At 40.3% G+C, this 18629-nt stretch overlaps 1 protein-coding gene across 1 annotated transcript in view; it reads right to left on the bottom strand.

Annotated features, from left to right (window-relative positions):
• The window catches only part of LOC127526759 (uncharacterized), an 83071-nt gene extending 64894 nt beyond the window's left edge, over window positions 1–18177 (bottom strand). Inside the window, exons 1-5 of the mRNA XM_051923456.1 lie at window positions 18034–18177; window positions 17437–17633; window positions 14588–14725; window positions 10889–11027; window positions 783–1233 (exon numbers count right to left, since the gene is read on the bottom strand). Of these exons, the coding sequence (XP_051779416.1) occupies window positions 783–1233; window positions 10889–11027; window positions 14588–14725; window positions 17437–17633; window positions 18034–18156 (1048 nt within the window). The 5' untranslated portion in view covers window positions 18157–18177. The remainder of the gene's footprint in view (window positions 1–782; window positions 1234–10888; window positions 11028–14587; window positions 14726–17436; window positions 17634–18033) is intronic.
• Between the last annotated feature and the right edge of the window lie 452 nt (window positions 18178–18629).

Here is an 18629-nt window from a genome sequence, read left to right as displayed (position 1 = left end):
AGCCCACAGATGAAGAAAATAAAAGTTTATTTCTTTTATAAATGTACCTCCCGTGTCTGTCTGTGTCGGGTCGCGCCCGTATAGCGCCTTTTTGTTACAAGGGTCACAATGATTGTGCTCGATATCGATGTTTTGATGATCACACTCTATTCGCCAAGAAGGAAACCTCCTCTACGCTCTGATGATCACGTCACGCTCAGTTCACCAAGGAGGACCCCCCCCCCCCCACCACACCCAACCAGGTGAGTCACAAAGACACTTACTTGGGATAATGAGGGCCACGACACCAAAAAGGTTGAGGAACACTATCTGAGTTGGACTGGCATTTACTAAAGGAGAATCACAGCATAGTAGCAGACAAGCCGGCCCAGTCCACAGAAAATTGTGGTCTGTTGGTCTAGTGGTTAAATCTAAGTGTCACCTAACATCAACACCCAACTTCAGGTCTTGAAAAGATAGCAATAGATGAAACTTGTCCACCTACTCTCTGATGGTGTCTTCAGCTATTGTGCCGCCATCTTCAAGTTTCTTCCTTTTTTATCGGTAACTTGTGGAAAACCGCTAACATATAGCTAAGTTTTGTATGTATTGTGTCTGCTACTCTCTTTCCCAGAGACATTTCCTTTGATCTCCAGTTTAACTCACCCTATGAGGACCCAGGTCCACCTTCATGCAAACTACAAGACCCTCATGATACTTGTGTATCACCATTTTTATCGTTTCGATTTATTGCACATCTAAATAACTAAAGAAGTAATAGAATTAGTTAAAAAAAGACTGACCTTCTAAGATAAACTGGATAGGTATTCTGCTCAATGAGTCAGTGGGCCCAGAACCTGCTGACTGAGTTGTGGGGGGTGTGTTTGTTGAGTATCCACCATTAAGCCATGGCCACCAATTGTTCGGGGCTGCTGTAGAAGAAGATATTGAGATGTTTTGCTGGTAGCTATTGGAAATGGATGTTCTTGGTTGAAGGGTTGTTGAGGATATTACATTCCACCATGAGTAACTGACTGTAGAAGTGACATTGGACAATGAAGGATAAGTGGAGTTGGATGAGCTGGTGCTATTGGTTGTAGCTCGCCGAATCCTCACAGAGCTTAAGGGCATTTTGTAAGAAGAAGAGCCATCGTTATATTGTAATCTGATGTACCACTTGCTGAAATCCTCCATGACAAGTTCAAACATGAAGAGCCCTCCCTGTCCACCATAATAGGTCAATTCACATGAATTCTGGAAGAAAAACAAACAAATTAGCTTGTTAGTCTGTGTCACAACCACAACAACATCTATTGAGTGCTTTTATTGATTTTGGGGTGATATACTATGTAGACACAGTGGTTGTTCACAGAGTTCTGAATGAGGCAGATTACCTGCATTGTGAAGGAGTGTCAGTTATGGCACTACAGCCATGTGGCGTGATTCCCTGAGGGTGATTCAGCTCTCACGATCCTCATTGTTGAGAACCTGAGTAGCAGGACCAGGCCAAGGGGATGTCCACATAACACCTGGCTGCGGCAGATAGATGGTCATTTCCGGAGGGTGGGACCAGACTGCGTGTCTGCCTGGGAGGTTGCCAACTGGAATCCCAAGCTGTTTCATCATGTGGTGGGTACGGGAACATGCTTTACCAGTGCATACTCCCTAACCTGACCTAACTGATATACTGTACTATGCAACTTAACCAGCCTGAATATAATAGTTCAGCTAAGTTTGCTGATGATACCAAGATAGGTAGATTTTTTTTCCAATTTCAAATAGTATATAACATCAGTTACCCAGTGACTTAACAGAGGTAGGTTAGGATGCTTCCACTTGAGCAAAATAAGTCTAAGTGCTAATAGTGAAGTTCAGGCAATTATAGTTTGTTTGTCCTTCTCCTTACTTTAAGCCCCTCTGTGAGTACACCAAACACAGCTGTTAATGGATTAGGAGGAATTGTGACACCAAGGCTGTCTGATAGGCATTTAAAACGTTTGGCCCAGAATGATGTTAATTTGGTGCAGGCCCAAAACATGTGGCCCAGTGAGTCTGGAGCTCGATTGCAACGTTCGCAGATTAGATCTTGCCCTGGAAACATTTTGGACAATTTTAAATGAGACAGATGTGCTCAATAAATGTTATAATTTACACAGGAGTTGTGAACTCTTGAGCAGGTTTCAAATTGGCACAAAACAAGAAAATTATTGGAGGTCGTAATGTTGCTATTCACAAGGTATGAGATATGTCAGAAAGCATTTAATTAGGTGCCACATGAGAGGTTGGGGATCAAATGAAAAGAAGTGGGAGTGTGTGCAGAATTGGCTCAGACACAGGAAGCAGAGGGTGATGGTTCGAGGAACCTCATCAGAATTGGCCGATGTTAAGAGTGGTGTTCCACAGGAGTCAGTGCTACGGCCACTGCTATTTTTAATATATAGAAATGATTTAGATAGGAATATAAGTAACAAGCTGGTTAAGTTTGCAGATGATATCAAGAAAGGTGGATTAGCAGATAATTTGGAATCTGTTATATCATCACAGAAGGACTTGGATAGAATACAGGCTTGGGCAGATTTGTGGCAGATGAAATTTAATGTCAGTAAATGTAAAGAATTACACATAGGAAGTAAAAATGTGAGGTTTGAATACACAATGGGCGGTCGGAAAATCGAGAGTCCACCTTATGAGAAGGATTTAGGAGTCATAGTGGACTCTAAGCTATCGATTTCCCGACAGTGTTCAGAAGTCATTAAGAAGGCTAACAGAATGTCAGGTTATATAGCGCCTTGATGTGTGGAGTACAAGTCACAGGAGGTTCTGCTCAACCTTTATAACACACTGGTGAGGCCTCATCTGGAGTCCTGTGTGCAGTTTTGGTCTCCTGGCTACAAAAAGGACATAGCAGCACTAGAGAAGGTCCAGAGAAGAGCGATTAAGCTGATTCTAGGGCTACAGGGGTTGAATTATGAGGAAAGATTAAAAGAGCGGAGCCTTTACTTTAAAGATTAAGAGGTGATATGATTGAAGTGTTTAAAATTATGAAGGGAATTAGTCTAGTGCATCGAGACTGTTATTTTAAAATGAGTTCAAGAACATGGGGGGACATTTGGAAACTTGTTAAGGGTAAATTTCACACAAACATTAGGAAGTTTTTCTTTACACAAAGAACAATATACACTTGGAATAAGCAACCAAGTAGTGTGGTAGACAATAAGATTTTAGGGACTTTCAAAACTCGACTTGATGATTTTTTTGGAAGAAATAAGTGGATAGGACTGGCAAGCTTTACTGGGCTGAATGGCCTGTTCTCGTCTAGAGTGTTCTAATGTTCTAATGTGTGTGAGAGGCGGCCAGCAGCTTATCCCGGCCAACGCATCCAGGCCGCTAGATGGAGTCCTCCTTGCAGCGTGGAGGTGCCCCGGATTCCCGCAGGGCATCATGGGAGATGGAGTTCGACTTCACAGCCCTGCTGGGTGCCATGGGTGCCATCGGGTGATGCTACAGGGAGACGCAGGGATTTTTATTTTCCCTATAGCCCGGAAGTACTCCTAAGTCACGGGGATGGAAGAACAGAAGTACTTCCGGGCTGAAGAAAAATATAAGGCTTCATCTCACCTGGAAGTGCTATGGACTGAAGGACAGGAGCACAGACTATTTAAAGGACTAGTGCAGACCCAGCAAGCTAAGCCAGAGTTGGGAGGGAGTGTGACGGAGCTGCTGGGAGTGGAGGATTGGTTCATTGTAGTGTATTGTTATTGTGATTATTGATTTATGGTGTTGGAGGTGCTTTGGGGCACTTAGAAGAAGAAAATTAAAATACTTCTGTGTGCTTTTAAACGAGTGTCTGCATCAATCTGTTGGGTTTCACGAGGCAACAGCGCCCTCAAGCGTCCACATACTTACATGTGACAACTCGAACTGAGTTACTTATGGGGCTCCTTAAGGTTTTTTAGACATGTCAAAATAATTCAGGCACTGTCACCTTGAAATTTATCAGATGTGAGAGATCATGCAAGTCAATTATGGTTTTCAGCCCCCACTGACCCTTCAGAAAGTGGCTCTGTATTTATGCTTTGGTAACCATGGCTGCAAAATACTGTATATGATGACAAATGAGAAAGAGGACAATCTGGTTGAGCTGTGGCAAGAGGATCATCTACTATATGATATTTCTTCTGAGAAAAATTATACTCTGGAATCTGTCTCAGGTCTGCAGAAAGCAACACACTGTTGTAGCAGGACATGTTGGTAGATAGATAGATAGATAGATAGATAGATAGATAGATAGATAGATAGATAGATAGATAGATAGATAGATAGATAGATAGATAGATAGATAGATAGATAGATAGATAGATAGATACTTTATTAATCCCAAGGGGAATTTCACAATAGTGGCTTCAAGGGTCTGTTTTTAATATTGGAATCAGGAGATAAAAAAATTGTAAAAATACAAGGATAGTATTTAGGGATGGAGTCCCAAATGTAGGTGCGAGTACCTAGAGTAATGAGGGAAGAAGTAAAAGAGGCACTGAAAAGAATGAAAAATGGAAAGGCAACAAGACCGGATGAAATACCAGCAGAGGTGTGGAGGGGTTTAAAAGAAGAGGGAGTAGATGTGTTGTGGGATCTCATGAAGAGGATCTATGAACAAGAGACAATACCAGAGGAGGTGATTGCACCCATTTTTAAGGGCAAGGAGAATTTTCAAAAATTTGAAGACTATACAGAGAAAAAATCGTTGTCACACATAATTTGGGAAAGGGTAATAGAGGGAAGGCTTAAGGATGAGACCACCACAAGGAAGGAACTGATAGAGAAGCATCGAGAAAACGAGAAAGGACTGCATATGGTGTTTATAAATTTGGAGAAGGCTTATGAAGGCTCACCCTCAACGTTAGCAAAACTAAGGAGATGATTGTGGATTTCCGCAAACAGGCAACAGAGCACAGTCCCATCTACATCGGAGGTGAGGCTGTGGAGCAGGTCAGCAGCTTTAGGTTCCTCGGAGTCACCCTCGCTGATAACCTTAAATGGTCAAGTCACACTGCGGTAGTAGTCAAGAAAGCCCAAAAACGCCTCTACTTCTTCAGGAGACTGAGTAAGGCCCAGATGTCCCCCACAACCCTGTGCAGATTCTACAGGTGTACTGTGGAATCCATCCTGACAGGATGCATCACATCCTGGTACAGCAACTGGTCAATTCAGGACTGCAGAGCTCTGCAGCATGTGGTGAATACAGCATAGCAGATCACGGGCACACAGCTCCCAGCATCCATACTACACGCTGTCTCAAGAAAGTGAACCGTATCAGGCGGGTCCCCAGCCACCCTGTACTGTCACTTTCACCCTCCTCCCATCTGGGAAGCAACTAAAGTCCATTCGGACGAGCACTTCCAGGTTCAGGAACAGTTTCTACCCAACTGCAATCAGACTCGTGAACAATCAGTAACCTTGTGTCACCTCCACTACTACCTGCACATATACTTCTGCCACTGTCTCTATTTATTCCTAGGATTCTGGTTTTATTTATTTACTTATTTACAGTATATTCATTTATTTATTGTGTGTTTTTTTGTCTATGTTCACTGTCTGTAGGGGCACATGCAAACAAGCATTTCATTGTACATGGTACTTGTATTTGTACACATGACAATAAAGAATTGAATATTGAATATTGATAGAGTGACTCGTCAAAGGTCTGGAAGTGCATGAGAGAGAAAGGAGGACTACAAAAATATGTGCAGATTATCCAAGATATGTATGAGGCAGTGAGAACTTAAAAGCAGTGTTGGGGTAACATACAAAATCCCAGTTAGAGGAGGTCTGCCCTAAGGATCTTCTTGAAGCCCTTACCTCTTTGATCTGGTTATGGATGAGCTGAGTTATGGGATAATAGACCAATCGTCCTGGTGCAGGGTTTGTGCTGATGACATTGTGTTAGGTAGCACCAGAAAAGAGAAACTGGAAAGGAAGATGAAGAAGGGCTTTGGAAGAGAAAAGATTAAGAATATAGAGGACGAAGAACACAGAGTATCTGAGGTTTAATGATGATCAGGATTCAGATGTTAGTCTGCAGGGAGAGCTCTTGAAAGGAGTGGATGAGTTTAAATAGATAGGATCAGTGGTGGCCCAAGATGGAGAATTAGATGTAGAGATAATCCACAGAGCACGGTGTGAATGGAACAATTGGAAGAAGGGATTAGGAGTGTTGTGTGACTGAAGAATTAAGGCAAAGATTAAAGGTAAGACAGTTTTAAGACAGTGATGTTACGACTTTTTTTGTTAAACTCGACTTGTCTTCTTTAATTTGGTGCAGATGACTTAATTGAGTCCTGCCCTAATTATCCACCTATTGACTTGCCCAATGTTATTAAATCACCTGGGGCCTCATGTATAACGCTGTGCGTAGAATTTACACTAAAACATGGTGTACGGACAAAAATGGAAATGTGCGTACGCACAAAAAAATCATATCAGATCACATTTCTAAATCCAGACTCAAGAGCATATTCCTTTTTCTCATCAGTACATCATTGTTAATCAAGAACTGATTATTTCTTTATAGATAACTAGGGGGCTCTGCCCCATGTTTGCTTCGCTCACCCACCCCCGGGTTTGGTTAACCGGATATACAATTTAAAGAGATTGTTATTTTCATGGGAATTGTTACATATGCATTATTTTCACTTTTACTTTAAAACTTTAGTAAAAACAATATTTGGAATTAACTTTTCTTCAAAATCGCATTGAATTTTGATTTCGTGTTTGGACTTTCATCGTGACAACGCAACGCATAACTGCCTGTGAGTGAATATTGTTTCTTTCTCTCTAATAAATAAAATGACTTTTTCGAATGTTCATCCTTGCTCTTTCTTCTTCGCTTAGTTGTTGACGTGTCATCTAGAACGTATAAAATTATTGTCCCTATAAAATTTATAATAGCTGAGAGCGCAGGAAGTGTGTTGGCCAAAAGCATTCACACATGACTGAGGTTAGATGACCGTGGTCTTGTTTGAAAATGGTTGTAAGTATAGCGTGACTTGAAAGAATCTCATGTTAAAAGTCTCCGTCTCATGGGACTTCATACCGCGTGCCAACGTTTTTGGAATCTTTTAATTCTCGCTGGCAACACAAATTAGACAATCTACAAGTCTCCGACTTAAAGTTTAAATCCAAACAATATATTCGATCTCTTTTCGCTGTTCCATTATTTCACCGATTTATAATTTCCGTTTGTTTGCGCTGATGTGATCTTTCCTATCCTCTTTCTGAGACTTTCCAATTTTTGTACATTCCATTATCTCTATCCTGCTCTGCATGTGTACCGCCCCTCATCTCGTGGGACGTGTAAGTGTCTCTCAGAGAAAATCACGTCTTGTCTCCTTCCAAGATTTATTTTTTTATAATAGAGAGACCATTTTCTGCCTATGATCAAATCTTGCAAGTACAACACTATTGATATCTCTGACCACGCCCCTCTGATGATGGAGCTGAAATCATAATGCCCCAAATTCTCATCTCTTATGTGGCGTCTTAACCCCTGTGTTATTAGCTGATGAGATCTTCACAGAATTTATCAGTCATCAGGCAGTCAGTCATCATCCAACCTGCTATATCCTAACACAGGGTCATGGGGGTCTCCTGGGGCCTCATGTATAACGCCGTGCGTAGAACTCACACTATAACATGGCGTAAGCACAAAAGCGGGATTGTGCGTACGCACAGAAAAATCCAGATGCAAGAATCTGTGCGCACGCATACTTTCACGTTCTTCCACTACATAAATCCCGATTTGCGTGAAAAGTAACGCACATGCACGCGCCTTCTGTCCCGCCCCAACTCCTCCCAGAATTACGCCTCTTTGAATATGCAAATCAATATAAATAGCCTTCTGTGAAAAGACAATGGGAAAAGCACAGGGGAAAATATAAGAATTTCAGCGAATACCAAGTGGAGGCAAAGGAAAAATGTACTATTTGTTGGTTTAAACAGTGTTATAATCAACAAAAGAAAGTTGATCGAGTGACAGAGTGTCGGAAAAACTCGAAAGATCAAATTCACAAAGTCGCACAGTGCCCGAAATAAAAAAGAAATCACATATCAAAGTCGCTGTGAAAAGGCGAGTCGTAGCCCACCGTCTGAGTGTCATATGAAAGCTTATTAGTGTACAAACAAAAAACATAGGCACACAGTGGGAAAAAAGCACGAAATGTCAACTTTAATCTCGAAATTTCCACTTTAATCACGTAGTTTATTTTGCCATTAAAGTAGAGCATCATAAACTTCATCTTAAAATCGTTTATTTTACTAGTTTCTCAAGTAGCATGTTAAAGTCTTTGTTCTGTATTTGATCTTCTATGTGCTCTATGTGTGTGAATCACTACGTGCTTCCGTTCTTTCTCTTTCTCCGACAGGACACAGAATGCATTACATTCGAGATATTACAGCTCTCTGAATAATTAAAATACTGAGATGTATACGTGATATCATTTTCATGATGATAGGAATGAAAGCGTGTTATTAAACATGGGAACACGGTGGCGCAGTGATTGTTCATATCTCACGCAAGAGGCTTGCGGTGCCATGTGCGACCTTCGATGAAATAATTTATTACAGAAGTACTGTCTCTTTCAAACGTACTAACCTCCAATTCTTGTCCATACTTTTCTTTCTCCAATCGCCACACAATCAGCTCTGTAATAGACGTTAAGCCATTTGTAAGCTTAGAACGCCGATTCTTCAAAACTTTTAAGGAACATTGAAATATCTTCGTAGTACGTGTTTAATTATTCTATTCGTCTATCCTTCCAGTGTCGCGTCAGCACCAGCAAGAATACAGCGCAAGGCAGGAGCTATCCTTGAACTATACGCTGCGGCACCGTGTCCTCACATGTTTAATTATTAACAATACAGATTATTTAAATGAAGTTAAAGTTTTACCTGTATACTATAAGCAACATATTTTGCTGCATTTCATCTTAAAAATGATATTGTCATCATACGCGCTTTATAAAGTAGCGCAGGTTGTGCAATATTATAACTGTAGTGCAAGTTTACAGTGAAGTGATTGTACTTATAAGTACAAACAGTTCTACAAGGAGCACTTGATGGACTGATTGAGTGCGTTTAGAGTTATTGGGATGAAACTGTTTCTGAAACGCGAGGTCCGTACAGGAAAGGCTTTGACGCTTTTTGCCGTGGTTGAGGTACAGTATGTACTTGAAACTGTATACCGATAATTCTCTTTCCGATCATCTGCTGCTGTGATTCACACTCAGATACAGTGATATAAATACTCCGAGTGGTGCAGTGAGAGTAATATGGAAAAAGATGATCCGCAGTGGCAACCCTTAACGGGAACAGCAAAAAGAAGAACAAGATGCAGTAAACGTAAAAACGCTAAAGCAGTTATGGTATTTGGAATACTATGGCTATTCCCTGGCCCATTATATTGCTACAGGTTAATTACAATCAGATGCATTACACTAATAAACAATATGCAGTTAATTTCAGTGTATTTATAAAGCCGCGTCAGGAATGTGGAGCTAAGAAAGAAAGGATGACCACACGGGAACAGTAGTTTGACCATTCTGTGGACCATTATATTGTTACAGGTTAATTACAATCAGATGCATTAAATTTATGAACGATATGCGGTTAATTTCAGTGTATTTGATAAAGCCGCCGCCGTGGATGTGGATCTAAGAAAGAAAGGGTGGTCACACAGGAACAGTAGCACTGCTTTGACGCTGGGTGCCGCCAGTCTGCAAAACCAAGGGGAGAAATTGCGTACGCCAAGGAATGAGTTACCGTGGAAATGTGCGTGGCTTTACGCCAAGTTTAGGTTTTATACATCGCGATTTGAGCGTGGAAAGGTTCGTACGCAACATTTCTGTGCGTACGCACCGTTTATACATGAGGCCCCTGGAGCCAGTCCCAGCCAGCACAGGGCACAAGGCAGGAACAAATCCCAGGCAGGGCACACACACACACACACACACACACACATACACACACCAAGCACACACTAGGGACAATTGAGGATCGCCAATTCACCTAATCTTTGGACTGTGGGAGGACATACAAACTCCATGCAGGGAGCACCTGGAAAACAAACCTAGGTCTGCTAACTGCGAGGCAGCAGCACTACCACTGCACCACTGCACCACCGTGCCGCCCCTCACAGAATTTAAATCCAAGCAAATTCATTTTTTTCTAAAGACAAATACATCTCTGCAGGAATACACTGGGAAACTCTGAAGGCATTTTTAAGAGGACAAAGTATTGCATATCTCTCCCACAAAAATAAATCGGAAAACCAAGAAGGCATCAGAGTTAATTAAATGAAATTACTAGAATAGATCGAGAACACAGCAGGTTCTCCAAGTGAGGCACTTTACCGGAGAAAACAGGTTTTGTAATCAGAACTCAATTTCCTGACAATAAAAGAAACAGAACAACTCCTATTTAAATCGTGACATTATTACTATGAACACAGAGAAATCTTAGTTCAATAAATCCACAAGCAGGAAGTTTGCAATGCCATACCAGTAATTACCAACACAGAAGGAAGCAGAATCATTGACCATAGAAATATAATGCACACATTTAGAGACTACTGTAAGCCCTTATATTCTACTCAGTTTAAAGAAGACAAAACATGTTGAATGTGTTGTTTGATACATTACAGATACCACAGCTAGATACTCTCACTGCAAAGGAACTGGATAAACCTCAGACATTCAAAATTACTAGACGCTATACAGTCAGTTCAGAGTGGAAAGATGATGAATGAGGTGCAAGGAGCATGTTATGTACGATTGCAAGTCTTTTACTGTTTTCTTATCTTATTTGCCTAAATTGGGGGGGTGGTGTTTATTTCTTGTTGCTTATAGCACCTTACCTCATTTATTGTGAAGCCAGAGTGTTGAGCACAGGTGTAGCATTCGTAATTGTAAGAATGTCCATATCGGCACTTTACATAATCGCCATCCGGGTCATGGGCCATCAACTTGTAGGTTGTGGGACAATTCTGAGGAACCCTGGGGATTATGGGAGGAAATATTTAAAAACACATTGTTTTGACCATATCTCAGAATGAAGAAACTGATTTCATTGTTGTATTTAAGTTGAGATGATGCCTGCTTTTGACATGGCACGTTATCCACTTGGAAAAGGATTAAGTATGATGTGACACTAAAATGGTATTAGGAATCCCATGCCAAGAAAACATTCACACACCAGTCCACTGTCAGCACAAGCCTGGTTACATCCACGCGTTCACACCTTTTACACCAAACTGTCAATCAAACTACATGTCATAGATTTGGCAGAGTGGATGACATTATTTTAATCTTCAGTTGCCTATCCAGAGTGCACAGTTTAGCTTTCACCACAACTTTGACCCAAAGCAATCAGCTTTGACAACACTGGAACAGCTTCAGGACAAGTGCTGAGTGCCTTTGTGTGGCCTAACTAAAGCCCTTAAAACTTAAAACTTAAACTCCATAAGACATTTGGAGAGACCTGAAGATGGCAATTTACAGGTGCTTACCATCCAGTCTATTGGAGCTTAAGGAGAAGAATGGGATAAACTGCCCAAATCCAGGTGTGCAAAACTTGTAGAGACTTATGAAGAACTCTGAAAGTTGACATTTCTGTCAAAGGGTCTGAATACTTAAAGCAATGAGAGATGTTAGTGTTTGATTTTTAATACATTTGTAAACATTTCTGAAAATGCCCAAAGGGGACTGGGCGGTCTCGTGGCCTGGAACCCCTACAGATTTTATTTTTTTCTCCAGCCTTCTGGAGTTTTTTTTTGTTTTTTCTGTCCACCCTGGCCATCGGACCTTACTCCTTTTTATGTTAACTAAGGTTGTCTTATTTTAATTTCTTATTTGTCTTTTATTCTTCTTTTCTTCATTATGTAAAGCACTTTGAGCTACTTTTTGTATGAAAATGTGCTATATAAATAAATGTTGTTGTTGTTGTTGTTGTTGTTGTTGTTGAAAACATGTTTTCACTTTGTTATTTTAGGTTATTGAGTGTAGCGAGATGGATGAAAATTGGAAATGTATACATTTAAAATTAAATCTACAATACAGTAAAATGTGCAGTGAAGGGGTCTGAAGACTTTCTTAATCCAAGAACAGGCTTATTATAGATAGATAGATAGATAGATAGATAGATAGATAGATAGATAGAGATAGATAGATAGATAGATAGATAGATAGATAGATAGATAGATAGATAGATAGATAGATAGATAGATAGATAGATAGATAGATAGATAGATGTGAAAGGGACTATATGATAGATAGATAGATAGATAGATAGATAGATAGATAGATAGATAGATAGATAGATAGATAGATAGATAGATAGATAGATAGATAGATAGATAGATAGATAGATAGATAGATAGATAGATAGATAGATAGATAGATAGATGAGTCATCACATGTCCTCAGACCTATTACATATGAAAATGTTTGGGAACCCCTCTCAGCCTGCATAATAATTGACTCTCCTTTCAACAGCAAAGATAACAGTGGTCTGTCTTTCATTTCCTAGGAACATCTGAGTACTGCGGTGTTTTCTGAACAAAGATTTTTAGTGACGCAGTATTTAGTTGTATGAAATTAAATCAAATGTGAAAAACTGGCTGTGCAAAAATGAGGGTCCCCTTGTCATTGTGCTGATTTGAATGCCTGTCACTGCTCAGTGCTGATTACTTGGTGTGATGAGCTCGTTAAGCCTTGAACTTCATAGACAGGTGTGTCCATCATGAGATATAAGGGTATTTAAGGTAGTCAATTACAAGTTGTGCTTCCTTCCCTTTGACTCTTCTCTGAAGAGTGACAGCATGGGATCCTCAAAGCAACTCTCCAAAGATCTGAAAACAAAGATTGTTGAGTCTCCTGGTTTAGGGGAAGGCTACAAAAAGACATCTCAGAGGTTTAAAATGTCAGTTTCAACTGTAAGGAATGGAATCAGGAAATGGAAGTCCACAGGCACAGTTGCTGTTAAACCCAGCAGGTCTGGCAGGCCAAGAAAAATACAGGAGTGGCATATGAGCAGGATTGTGAGAATGGTGACAGACAACCCACAGATCACCTCCAAAGACCTGCAAGAACATCTGGCTGCAGATGGTGTATCTGTACATCTTTCTACAATTCAGTGCAATTTGCACAAAGAACATCTATATGGCAGGGTGATGAGAAAGAAGCCCTTTCTGCACTCACGGCACAAACAGAGTCGCTTGTTGTAAGTCAATGCTCATTAAGACAAGCCAGATTCATTTTGGAACAAAGTGCTTTGGACTGATGAGACAAAAATTGAATTATTTGGTCAGAACAAAAAGCGCTTTGCATGGCGGAAAAAGAATACTGCATTCCAAGAAAAACACCTGCTACCTACAGTCAAATTTGGTGGAGGTTCCATCATGCTGTGGGGCTGTGTGGCCAGTTCAGGGACTGGGGCCCTTGTTAAAGTTGAGAGTCTGATGAATTCAACCCAATATCAACAAATTCGTCAGGATAATGTTCAAGCATCTGTCACAAAGTTGAAGTTACGCAGGGGTTGGATAGTCCAACAAGACAATGACCCAAAACACAGTTCGAAATCTACAAAGGCATTCATGCAGAGGGAGAAGTACAATGCTCTGGAATGGCCGTCACAGTCCCCTGACTTGAATATCATCGAAAATCTATGGGATGATTTGAAGCAGGCTGTCCATCAAATTGAACTGAACTGGAGAGATTTTGTATGAACAATGGTCAACAATACCTCCATCCAGAATCAAGCACTCGTCAGAGGCTATAGGAGGACAGCGTCTAGAGACTTATATTTACAAAAGGAGGCTCAACTAAGTATTGATGTCATATTTCTGTTGGGGTGCCTACATTTATGCACCTGTCTAATTTTGTTATGATGCATGTTGCATATTTTCTGTTAATCCAATAAACTTAATGTCACTGCTGAAATACTACTGTTTCCATAAGGCATGTCAGATATTAAAAGGAAGTTGCTACTTTGAAAGCTCAGCCAATGAGAAACAAAAATCCAAAGAATTAAGAGGGGTTCCCAAACTTTTTCATATGACTGTATGTGCCATCTACTGTTAAATTCTGCTCCATACTTGTAATATTTTTATTTTTATATTGTATTGCGGATTACTTCTGTTCTGTTCTGTGTATTGTATTGTATTGTATTGACCTCCTTCTTTTTGACACCCACTGCATGCCCAGCCTACCTGGAAAGGGGTCTTCCTTTGAACTGCCTTTCCCAAGGTTTCTTCCATTTTTTCCCTACTAGGTTTTTTTTTGGGGGGGGGGGGTTGTTCCTTGTCTTCTTAGAGAGTCAAGGCTGGGGGGCTGTCAAAAGGCAGGGCCTGTTAAAGCCGATTGCGGCACTTCTTATGTGATTTTGGGCTAAACAAAAATAAATTGTATGTGGAGAACTTGCAATCTCCACTGAGACGTTCAGGCTCAAGAATCAAACCAGGGAACAAGAATGGCTAGACAGTTTCTAATGGCTTCTGTGCCCATGTCCCACCCATGCCATTGTACAGAAATTTCAACTAACTGTAACACCAGCTCACCTTATGTGTGGAGGGAGTGTTGTAACTGGAGATCTGTTGGGAATCCCAGTGTCAGACCTCACACCCAGGTCTATGTGAGTCAAAAGCTGCCAACCTGGGTACCCATAGGAATTGTAGACCCAACAGCAACTGCTTTCTCTACAAGAAACAAGAAAGAAAACCACAAACACTTCACATTCATGTTTTAGGAACATCAGAACAATTGAGAGGAGAACCGGCCATTCAGCCTAACCCTAACGTGCTTGTCCATCCTGTTCTCCTAGATTGTGTAAAATAACCTCAAGTTGAGATGTGAAAGTCCCTAATGTTCTCCTGATCACCCTGTTTGTCTCGTTCTGTGTGTAGAAAAAGTTTCCAACATTTGTGCAAAATTTTCCCTTACCAAGGTTGTAACCAGGTCCATGTGTGGTGCCAGTCAAAGTCCATTAGGAGCCCTGACATGTAGTGGAAGGCCACTTTGTGTTCATAGCAGATGTTGTGGTGTGCAAAATCTATAGGTTTGATCCATATTTTCATTCAATTTTGTTCAACACAAAGCAACACATGAACTTAAATACTGGACACTTGCCCGGACAGTTCTGTTTTCCTAAATCCCAGTACCATTTTTTTGATCTGAGTAGGAATTCAGGAGATGCCTCAGGCTGTATTGATGATTTCATCACCTGTGAAGGGACGGCCATGAAGACTAAACTGGTTTACAGCTTCGGAAAGGAAGACATGCTATGGTTCAAGCTGTAGCCGATTACTTTATAACTTGCGACGAGAAGGAGAAGCTGTGGGACTAGAAATGGCCAGACCAGTTTACAGCTTGGGACAGGAGATTCTTAAAACATCAAACATTTTATTGTTCGGGAAATGGATGTATTCAAATAGATTAAAGAGTCGGAGTGAATTCATTCATCATATTGACAGCCAGCAAAGCGGAATATCTAACAATCACATGTGGTGAAACCCCCTCATAAAATGTTATAATAAATATGCCTCATCTAAGAGTGACAGAAGAAGAGAACAGAAATCATATCAGAGGAGGGCGAGAGCAAAGTGCGGCCATTTCCATCTGATCGTCAGCAAAGCATCTTTAATCACACGGCCACCACTCCACCCCTCACTTCACTGCATTGATCAATACCTCCCCTCAGTGGTCAACAGTTCTTAACACAGTAACAACAATCACTGCAGCTGAATTCACCCTTCAATGCCTTTCACCAGTAGTCATTATCTGGCAGTCAGAATCAGTCAAACCTCCTTCATCCAATTCAGGACCACAAAGACCAAAGTCAGTTTGAGCAGCAGTGAGCACAGGACGGAGTAATCTGGACAGGTCTCCAGTCTCTCTTATAACGCCCACTCACCCACTCCAGCACAAATTCAGAAGCAGCGTTTGATTTAACATAAACAGGTTTGTGAATGTGGAAGGAAGGGCCAAACAGTCAAAGGGCAAATGTGCAAAATCTACGCTGTGAATGACTGTGTGCAGGATTTGAAACAAGGACACTGCATCCGTGAAGCACCAGCACTAAACCTTTGTACTTGTGGGCCACCTGTCTTTATAAAATAATATACAGCAGCCAACACAGGCAACGTCCCATAAGACATCTGCAGACCAATGCCAGCAAATGATCTGTTTAGAGGTTCAATCTATCTATGTATTATATAGTGCCTTTCACATCTATCTATCTATCTATCTATCTATTATATAGTGCCTTTCACATCTATCCATCCATCCATTTTCCAACCCGCTGAATCCGAACACAGGGTCACGGGGGTCTGCCGGAGCCAATCCCAGCCAACACAGGGCACAAGGCAGGGAACCAATCCTGGGCAGGGTGCCAACCCACCGCAGCCTTTCACATCTATCTATCTATTATATAGTGCCTTTCTATCTATCTATTATATAGTGCCTTTCTATCTATCTATCTATCTATCTATCTATCTATCTATCTATCTATCTATCTATCTATCTATCTATCTATCTATCTATTATATAGTGCCTATCTATCTATCTATTATATAGTGCCTTTCAATCTATCTAGTATATAGTGCCTTTCTATCTATCTATCTATCTATCTATCTATCTATCTATCTATCTATCTATCTATCTATCTATCTATCTATCTATCTATCTATCTATCTATCTATCTATCTATCTATTATATAGTGCCTTTCAATCTATCTATCTATCTATTATATAGTGCCTATCTATCTATCTATCTATCTATCTATCTATCTATCTATCTATCTATCTATCTATCTATCTATTATGTAGCACCTTTCTATCTATCTATCTATCTTTCTATCTATCTATCTATCTATCTATCTATCTATCTATCTATCTATCTATCTATCTATCTATCTATCTATCTATCTATCTATCTATCTAGTGCCTTTCTTTCTATCTATTATATAGTGCCTTTCAATCTATATCTATCTATCTATCTATCTATCTATCTATCTATCTATCTATCTATCTAATATTGTTCAGCATATTGGTGTTATGTAGAGCCTTCCATTATATATCTGTCTTTTTATATAATGCATTTCATTGTCACATTTAAAATATTAATGATGATAGTAATGTTAATAACAATAGTCCAAAATTTCAACATTTAGACAAATAAATGTCAGGTATCTCATGCTCTGGATAACATGTACAGTATTCATGAAGACCACATTTGAACTTACTTTATCACTTTTCCACAATCATTTAACATTTATATATCTCATAATGATATTACACCCTTCACTTCTAAAGACAATGTGCTTGTTCCATGTTTTATTATTCTGGTCCATCCACTTTAGCGTTCCCCATGACCAGAAGAGCATTTTTATCTTACGTATTGCTCACTCACCGTAGGTCAAAGGGCTTGTCACTGAACAGACTCCTTGACATGTACCCCTCGGCCTGGCACCAGCTGTCGCCCACTGGACTACTGTCGATCTGCCCGTAGTTAAATTCTTTGGTGTAGCCGCAGTTCCCATTGTAGCAGCCCCAGAAAAACTCCCGGTGGCAAGAAGCCCGGAATGATTCTTTGTACCGGAAGTCCACCTGTGATGAAAGGATGAACACATGAAATGAGGCGCATGACTGTATAATGGATATTCAGCAAACTTCACTTCATGCTGATACAGTTATCAAAGGCACGGTATAATAGATAGATAGATAGATAGATAGATAGATAGATAGATAGATAGATAGATAGATAGATAGATAGATAGATAGATAGATAGATAGATAGATAGAAAAGGCACTATATAGTAGGTTGATAGTAAAAACATCACAATATTTAGTGAAAAATTCTGCATAAAAGTAAGTGCTCATTGCTTTGAGCAGAGTGTAAAAAAACCTTCAATCTTTGCATAACTGTTTGCATATTTTGTATTTTGATTTTATATCCGACAGCCTGTTCCCTGACAGACAGGCATCAAAATAGCATGGACTACTCTACCCTGATAGTCCCGTCTGGGTTCTTCCCTTTTGGAGTGAAGGTCATGATGCCGCCCTGCATGTGCGATGCTAAGGCTGCAGAAGACAGCAGGGAGCAGGACACCAAGAGCGTGACAAACCCCATTGCTCTCACCCTGTGTTCCCAGCCGCCTCTCACCACCTGCTTTTATACCCTTCACAGGTGCTGCATGTAAAGAACGAGGTCACAGCACAAGGAAATGGCAGGGATTTCCTGGACGGGGTCTTTATTGTGGAGATTATTCAGTGGTGTGTAATTAAGAGTGGTGTTCTTACAAAAAGTAACAGGACCTCAATCAAAGCAGACTGGAGGGTGGAATCTACTTTAATGGATCAGCCTGGGGTTTATTAATCAATGTATAACTATTATTCTTATACAGCACAATCTCAGTGAGCATTAAAAAACCTGATTGTGGATAATGCAGCAGTGCTATTTAATTAGATAGATAGATAGATAGATAGATAGATAGATAGATAGATAGATAGATAGATAGATAGATAGATAGATAGATAGATAGATAGATAGATATGAAAGGCACTATATAATACATATCCATGCTATGCTGATGATACACAGTG

This window comes from Erpetoichthys calabaricus, chromosome 2 (assembly GCF_900747795.2).
Source record: "Erpetoichthys calabaricus chromosome 2, fErpCal1.3, whole genome shotgun sequence".
In the NCBI taxonomy this organism is placed as follows: domain Eukaryota; kingdom Metazoa; phylum Chordata; class Cladistia; order Polypteriformes; family Polypteridae; genus Erpetoichthys; species Erpetoichthys calabaricus.
The sequence above is the reverse complement of the archived record's forward strand: the minus strand, read 5'-3'. Positions and strand labels throughout refer to the sequence as shown.